At 66.4% G+C, this 8,399-nt stretch overlaps 1 protein-coding gene across 1 annotated transcript; it reads right to left on the bottom strand.

Moving 5' to 3' along the window:
• Positions 1 to 1,511: 1,511 nt before the first annotated feature.
• On the bottom strand, positions 1,512 to 8,091 carry LOC309585857 (protein cornichon homolog 2; the record flags this gene model as incomplete). Its single annotated transcript, XM_082303688.1, has 4 exons — positions 1,512 to 1,539; positions 3,722 to 3,865; positions 5,291 to 5,403; positions 8,044 to 8,091. Coding segments are annotated over 4 exons (333 nt in total), but the record flags the coding sequence as incomplete, so codon positions are not given.
• Between the last annotated feature and the right edge of the window lie 308 nt (positions 8,092 to 8,399).

Genomic DNA, 8,399 nt, shown 5'->3' with positions numbered 1-8,399 from the left:
GTATTGGCTGGGAACGAGTCCCAGCACCCTCCCAGTGCTCCCAGTACCACCAGTATTGGCTGGGAACAAGTCCCAGTGCTCCCAGTGCCCTCCCAGTGCCCTCCCAGTGCTCCCAGTGCCCTCCCAGCGCTCCCAGTACCACCAGTATTGGCTGGGAACGAATCCCAGTGCCCTCCCAGTGCCCTCCCAGCGCTCCCAGTACCACCAGTATTGGCTGGGAACGAATCCCAGTGCCCTCCCAGTGCCCTCCCAGTGCCCTCCCAGTACCACCAGTATTGGCTGGGAACGAATCCCAGCGCTCCCAGTGCCCTCCCAATGCCCTCCCAGTGCTCCCAGGATTGGCTGGGAACGAGTCCCAGTCCCTCCCAGTACCCTCCCAGTGCCCTCCCAGTGCCCTCCCAGTGCTCCCAGTTCAGTCACTGGTGCCATTTGTCTTTATTGAGCCACGACACAAACCCAGCGGGGGCTGAACTGGGACGAACTGGGAGCCACTGGGCCGGACTGGGAGGTTCCCCCCCCCATCCCCCGCCCCCCTCCCCCCCCCGCTCCCCAAATCGGGGTCATTGCTTGGGGGGAGGGGCGGGAGCTGGGGGGGCCCCAAAATCCGGGGGGGGAGAGGGGTTGGGGGGGTCCCCAAAATAATGGGGGGGGGTCCCAGGGGTCCGGGGGGGTCCCCAAAATCCAGAGGGACCCCAAAATCCGGGGGGGGGAGGGGTTGGGGGTCCCCAAAATCGGGGGGGTCCCAAAATTCGGGGGGGGTCCCAGGTCTGGGGGGGGGGGGGGTCCCCAAAATACTGGGGGGGGGGGTCCTGGGGGGGGGTCCCCGAAATCCCGGGGGGGGTCCCCAAAATCCGGGGGGGTCCGGGGGGGTCCCCGACATCCAGGGAGACCCCAAAATCTGGAGGGGGGAGGGGTTGGGGGACCCCGGAGTTTGGGGGGGTCTCGGGGGTCCCCAAAATCCGGGGGGGGGGGGGGGGGGGTCCCGGAGTTTGGGGGGGGCGCCAAAATACTGGGGGGGTGGGGGGGGTCCCAGGGGTCCAGGGGGGGTCCCCAAATTCCGGGGGGGTCCCAGGGGTCCGGGGGGGTCCCGGGGTTTGGGGGGGTCTCGGGGGGTCTCCAAAATCCGGGGGGGTCCCAGGTCCGGGGGGTCCCCAAATTCCGGGGGGGTCCCCAAATTCCGGGGGGGTCCCAGGTCCGGGGGGTCCCCAAAATCCGGGGGGGTCCCCAAATTCCGGGGGGGTCCCCAAATTCCGGGGGGGGTCCCCAAAATCCGGGGGGGTCCCTGGTCTGGGGGGTCCCCAAAATCCAGGGGGGTCCCCAAATTCCGGGGGGGTCCCCAAATTCCGGGGGGGTCTCAGGTCTGGGGGGGTCCCCAAAATCCAGGGGGGGTCCCAGGTCCGGGGGGGTCCCCAAATTCCGGGGGGGGTCCCCAAATTCCGGGGGGGTCCCAGGTCCGGGGGGGTCCCGGCGGCGGCGGCGGCGGGGGGGGGTCCCGGGGGTGCCCCCCCCCCTCAGAAGCTCACCAGTGTGTACACCATACTGGGAGGGGAGGGGCACGCTGGGGCTCCCAGTACGGCCCAGTGCGGGCTCCCAGTACGGCCCAGTTCAGTCCAGTGCCCCCCTGCTCCCCCCCCCCCAGAGCTCCCAGTCCCTCCCAGTGCCCTCCCAGTATCCCCCAGTTCCAGCCCAGCTCATCCCAGTGCCCTCCCAGTATCCCCCAGTTCCAGCCCAGCTCATCCCAGTCCCTCCCAGTACTCCCCAGTTCCAGCCCAGCTCATCCCAGTGCCCTCCCAGTATCCCCCAGTTCCAGCCCGGCTCATCCCAGTCCCTCCCAGTTCCAGCCTGGTTCATCCCAGTGCCCTCCCAGTGCCCCCAGTTCCAGCCCAGCTCATCCCAGTCCCTCCCAGTGCCCTCCAATCCCCTCCCAGTGCCCCCCACTCCATCCCAGTACCCCCAGTCCCTCCCAGTGCCCTCCCAGTACCCCCCAGTTCCAGCCTGGTTCATCCCAGTGCCCTCCCAGTGCCCCCCAGTTCCAGCCCAGCTCATCCCAGTCCCTCCCAGTGCCCTCCAATCCCCTCCCAGTGCCCCCCACTCCATCCCAGTACCCCCAGTCCCCTCCCAGTGTCCCCCAATTCCAGCCCAGCTCATCCCAGTGCCCTCCCAGTGCCCCCAGTTCCAGCCCAGCTCATCCCAGTGCCCTCCCAGTGCCCCCAATTCCAGCCCAGCTCATCCCAGTCCCTCCCAGTGCCCCCCAGTTCCAGCCCAGCTCATCCCAGTGCCCTCCCAGTACCCCCCAGTTCCAGCCCGGCTCATCCCAGTCCCCTCCCAGTGCCCTCCAATCCCCTCCCAGTGCCCCCCACTCCATCCCAGTATCCCCCAGTGCCCTCTCAGCGTCTCCAAGCACCCTCCCAGTGCTCTCCAGTCCCCTCCAGTGTCCCCCCAGTCCCTCCCAGTCCACTCCCAGTGCCTCCTGCTCCCCTCAAACACCCTCCCAGTGTCCCGCCAGTGTCTCCCAGTCCCTCCCAGTCCACTCCCACTCCCCTCACTCTCCCAGTGCCTCCCAGTCCCTCCCAGTCCACTCCCAGTTCACTCCCAGTGCCTCCCGCTCCCCCCAAATACCCTCCCAGCGGCTCCCAGTCCCTCCCAGTGTCCCCCCAGTCCCTCCCAGTCCACTCCCAGTCCACTCCCAGTGCCTCCCGCTCCCCTCAAACACCCTCCCAGTGCCCCCCAGTCCCTCCTAGTGTCCCCCCAGTGCCCCCCAGTCCTTCCCAGCATCCCCTCAGTCCCTCCCAGTCCACTCCCAGTCACTCCCAGTGTCCCCCCAGTCCCTCCCAGTCCACTCCCAGTGCCTCCCAATGTCCCCCCAGTCCCTCCCAGTGCCTCCCAGTCCACTCCCAGTCCACTCCCGGTGCCTCCCGCTCCCCTCAAACACCGTCCCAGTGCCCCCCAGTCCCTCCCAGTGTCCTCCCAGTGCCCCCCAGTCCTTCCCAGCATCCCCTCAGTCCCTCCCAGTCCACTCCCAGTGTCCCCCCAGTCCCTCCCAGTCCACTCCCAGTGCCTCCCAATGTCCCCCCAGTCCCTCCCAGTGCCCCCCAGTCCCTCCCAGTACCCCCCAGTCCCCTCTCAGTACCCCCCAGTCTCCTCTCAGTGCCTCCCAGTCCCTCCCAGTACCCCCCAGTCCCCTCTCAGTGCCTCCCAGTCCCCTCTCAGTACCCCCCAGTCCCCTCTCAGTGCCTCCCAGTCCCTCCCAGTACCCCCCAGTCCCCTCTCAGTGCCTCCCAGTCCCTCCCAGTACCCCCCAGTCCCCTCTCAGTGCCTCCCAGTCCCCTCCCAGTGCCCCCCAGTCTCCTCTCAGTGCCTCCCAGTCCCTCCCAGTACCCCCCAGTCTCCTCTCAGTGCCTCCCAGTCCCTCCCAGTACCCCCCAGTCCCCTCTCAGTGCCTCCCAGTCCCTCCCAGTACCCCCCAGTCCCCTCTCAGTACCCCCCAGTCTCCTCTCAGTACCCCCCAGTCCCCTCCCAGTGCCCCCCAGTCTCCTCTCAGTACCCCCCAGTCCCTCCCAGTACCCCCCAGTCTCCTCTCAGTACCCCCCAGTCCCCTCCCACTGCCTCCCGCTTCCCTCAAACACTCTCCCAATGCCCCCCAGTCCCTCCCAGTCCACTCCCAGTGCCTCCCGCTCCCCTCCAACACCCTCCCAGCGGCTCCCAGTGCTCCCAGTGGCACCTGTACAGGTAGTAGAAGAAGGAGAGCAGGTAGAAGGCGAGTTTGCACCAGGCCTCCTTCTGGCAGTAGCCCAGGATGTCGGCGTCCATGATGGACACGGCGTCAAAGAGCCCCTCGGAGCCGTCGGCCGGGCGGTGGAAGTACCTGGGGACAAACTGGGGTCACTGGGGATACTGGGGGGACTGGGGATACTGGGGGGACTGGGGGGGTCACGGGGGGACACTGGGACACGGCATCAAAGAGCCCCTCGGAGCTGTGGGATGGGGGGTGGAAGTACCTGGGGACACACTGGGGTCACTGGGGGGACTGGGGGGACTGGGGATACTGGGGGAACTGGGGATACTGGGGGGACTGGGGATACTGGGGGGACTGGGGGAACTGGGGATACTGGGGGGACTGGGGATACTGGGGAGACTGGGGATACTGGGGAGACTGGGGGATACTGGGGGAACTGGGGATACTGGGGGGACTGGAGGGACTGGGGGGACTGGGGGGACTGGAGATACTGGGGGAACTGGGGATACTGGGGGAACTGGGGATACTGGGGGATACTGGGGGGACTGGGGGAGTCATGGGGGGACACTGGGACACGGCGTCAAAGAGCCCCTCGGAGCTGTGGGATGGGGGGTGGGAGGGCCTGGGGACAAACTGGGGTCACTGGGGGGACTGGGGATACTGGGGATACTGGGGGAACTGGGGGGACTGGGGATACTGGGTGGGTCATGGGGGGACACTGGGACACGGCGTCAAAGAGCCCCTCGGAGCTGTGGGATGGGGGGTGGGAGGGCCTGGGGACACACTGGGGATACTGGGGGGAACTGGGGGGTCACTGGGGGAACTGGGGACGCTATGAACACACTGGGGGGACATGGTGGGGGGGTCACTGGGGATACTGGGGGCATGGGGGACACACTGGGAACACACTGGGAGGACACTGGGAGGACACTGGGGACACACTGGGAGGACACTGGGAGGACACTGGGGGGACACTGGGAGGACACTGGGAGGATACTGGGAGGACACTGGGAACACACTGGGAGGACACTGGGGGGACACTGGGGACACACTGGGAGGACACTGGGGGGACACTGGGAACACTGCATCACCCAGTTCCCCCCCCCGACCCCCCCAGGACCCCCCCAAGCCCCCCAAGGACCCCCCAGAACCCCCCCAGATCCCCCCAGGACCCCCCTGAAGCCCCCTGGGACCCCCCAGGAGCCCCCAAATCCCCCCAGGAGCCCCCAGACCCCCAAGGAACCCCCCAAGGACCCCCCCCAGAACCCCCCCGGATCCCCCAGGACCCCCCCAAACCCCCCCAGGGCCCCCGCAGGACCCCCAGGACCCCCCAGAGTCCCCCCCGGACCCCCCAGGACCCCCCAAACCCCCCCCCGGACCCCCCCACACCTCCAGAGGTGGTAGAGCAGCAGGGGCAGGTTCAGCCCCAGCGTCACCCAGACCCCTCCTGACCCCCCTGGCACCCCCCAGGACCCCCCCAAATCCCCCCAGGACCCCTCAGGACCACCCCAGGACCCCCCAAATCCCCCCAGGACCCCCCAGGACCCCCCGCACCTCCAGAGGTGGTAGAGCAGCAGGGGCAGGTTCAGCCCCAGCGTCACCCACTCGGCCGCGCACAGGAACATGAGGCAGAAGAGGCCGTGGATGCAATACTCGGGCACCACCAGCTGGGGGCGACAGCGGCGTCAGCTCCCTGTGCCAACCCCGCTGTGCCCAGGGCCACCCCATTGTCCCCAAAGCCACCCCACTGTCCCCAGGGCCACCCCATTGTCCCCAAAGCCACCCCACTGTCCCCAGGGCCACCCCATTGTCCCCAAAGCCACCCCATTGTCCCCAGGGTCACCCCGCTGTGCCAACCCTGCTGTGCCCAGGGCCACCCCGCTGTGCCCAGGGTCACCCCATTGTCCCCAAAGCCACCCCATTGTCCCCAGGGCCACCCCATTGTCCCCAAAGCCACCCCATTGTCCCCAGGGTCACCCCATTGTCCCCAAAGCCACCCCACTGTCCCCAGGGCCACCCCGCTGTGCCAACCCTGCTGTGCCCAGGGTCACCCCGCTGTGCCCAGGGCCACCCCATTGTCCCCAAAGCCACCCCGCTGTCCCCAGGGTCACCCCATTGTGCCCAGGGTCACCCCATTGTGCCCAAAGCCACCCCATTGTCCCCAGGGCCACCCCGCTGTGCCCAGGGCCACCCCATTGTCCCCAGGGCCACCCCGCTCTGCCAACCCCGCTGTGCCCAGGGTCACCCCATTGTCCCCAAAGCCACCCCACTGTCCCCAGGGTCACCCCATTGTCCCCAAAGCCACCCCACTGTCCCCAGGGCCACCCCGCTGTGCCAACCCCGCTGTGCCAACCCCGCTGTGCCCAGGGTCACCCCACTGTGCCCAGGGTCACCCCATTGTCCCCAAAGCCACCCCATTGTCCCCAGGGTCACCCCATTGTCCCCAGGGTCACCCCGCTGTCCCCAGGGTCACCCCATTGTCCCCAAAGCCACCCCATTGTCCCCAGGGTCACCCCATTGTCCCCAGGGTCACCCCATTGTGCCCAAAGCCACCCCATTGTCCCCAGGGTCACCCCGCTGTGCCAACCCCGCTGTGCCCAGGGTCACCCCATTGTCCCCAGGGTCACCCCATTGTGCCCAAAGCCACCCCATTGTCCCCAGGGTCACCCCATTGTCCCCAGGGCCACCCCATTGTCCCCAAAGCCACCCCATTGTGCCCAAAGCCACCCCATTGTCCCCAGGGTCACCCCATTGTCCCCAGGGTCACCCCATTGTGCCCAAAGCCACCCCGCTGTGCCCAGGGTCACCCCATTGTCCCCAGGGTCACCCCGCTGTGCCAACCCCGCTGTGCCCAGGGCCACCCCATTGTCCCCAAAGCCACCCCATTGTCCCCAGGGTCACCCCATTGTCCCCAGGGTCACCCCATTGTGCCCAAAGCCACCCCATTGTCCCCAGGTCACCCCACTGTCCCCAGGGCCACCCCGCTGTGCCAACCCCGCTGTCCCCAGGGCCACCCCCTGTCGGTTTTGGGGAGGGGGGGTCGCTTTAGAGAGCGGGGCCGGTTTGGGGGGGTCGGATTTTGGGGAGGGGGGGGGTCGGTTTTTGGGGGGGTCGGGTTTTGGATGGGGTCAGTTTTGGGGGGGTCAGTTTTTTGGATGGGGTCGGCTTTTGGGGGAGGGGGACCAGGATTTTTGGGGGGGGTCAGGTTTTTTTTGGGGGGTTCGGTTTTGAAAGGGGTCAGTTTTTGGGGGGGTCAGTTTTTGGGGCAGGGGGTCAGGTTTTGGGGCAGGGGGGTCAGGTTTTTTGGGGGGCATCAGGTTTTTTTGGGAATTCAGTATTTTGGGGGGGTCAGTTTTTGGGGGAAGGGGGCTCAGGTTTTTTTGGGGGGGTCGGTTTTTGGGGGGGTCAGGTTTTGGGGGAGGGGGGTCTGGGTTTTTTGGGGGGGTCAGGTTTTTTGGGAGGCCGGTTTTTTGGGGGGGGTCAGGTTTTTTGGGGGAGGTCAGTTTTTGGGGGATGTCAGGTTTTTTGGGAGGTTGTCAGGTTTTTTTTGGGGGGTCTGGTTTTTTTTGGGGGGGGTCTGGTTTTTTTTGGGGGGGGTCAGGTCTTTTTGGGGGGGTCCGGTTTTTTTGGGGGGGTCCGGTTTTTTTGGGGGTGTCAGGTTTTTTGGGGGGGCTGTCCGGTTTTTTGGAGGGTGTCCGGTGTTTTTTTTGGGGGGGTCCGGTTTTTTTGGGGTGTCAGGTTTTTTTGGGGGGGTCAGGTTTTTTTTGGGGGGGGTCAGGTTTTTTTGGGGAGGTCAGGTTTTTTTTGGGGGGTCAGTTTTTGGGGGAGGGGGGTCTGGTTTTTTTTGGGGGGGTCAGGTTTTTTGGGAGGCCGGTTTTTTGGGGGGGGTCAGGTTTTTTTGGGGGAGGTCAGGTTTTTTTGGGGGGGTCAGGTTTTTTGGGAGGTTGTCAGGTTTTTTTGGGGGGGTCAGGTTTTTTTGGGGGGTGTCAGGTTTTTTGGGGTGTCAGGTTTTTTGGGGGGTGTCAGTTTTTTTGGGGGGGTGTCAGTTTTTTTGGGGGGAGGTCAGGTTTTTTTGGGGGGGTCAGGTTTTTTGGGAGGTTGTCAGGTTTTTTTGGGGGGTCAGTTTTTCGGGGAGGGGGGCCCGGTTTTTTGGGGGGGTCAGGTTTTTTGGGGGGGTGTCAGGTTTTTTGGGGGGGGTGTCAGGTTTTTTGGAGGGTGTCCGGTGTTTTTTTGGGGGGGTCAGGTTTTTTGGGGGGGGGGTGTCAGGTTTTTTGGGGGGGTCAGGTTTTTTTGGGGGGGGTCCCCACCTTGCGCAGGAGGCAGCAAATCCTCTCGATGTTTTTCAACCGCTCGCGCTGGGGGGGGGGGGAGGAAGAAAATTGGGGGGTGGGGGGGGGGTCCCCAACCCCTGGGTGCCCCCACCCCCCCCCAAAGACCCCCCCGCGCTCCCTCGCTGGGTTTGGGGGGGGGGAGGGGGAGCTGTGGGTGCCCCCTCCCCCACCCACCGAGGGTTTGGGGGGGGGGAGGGGGAGCAGGAATGGGGTCGGGGGGGGGGGGTGGGGGGAGGGGCCGGGCCCGTCCCGGTTTTGGGGGGGGCTAAAAATAGAACCCGACCTCGATTCCTCCCCCCCTCCCCCCACCCTCGACCCAGAACCCCCCCTCC

Source organism: Coloeus monedula (genome assembly GCF_965178545.1).
Source record: "Coloeus monedula genome assembly, contig: HAP1_SCAFFOLD_689, whole genome shotgun sequence".
NCBI classification, from domain to species: domain Eukaryota; kingdom Metazoa; phylum Chordata; class Aves; order Passeriformes; family Corvidae; genus Coloeus; species Coloeus monedula.
Note: the sequence above shows the minus strand (reverse complement) of the source record. Positions and strands in the feature narration are given on the sequence as shown.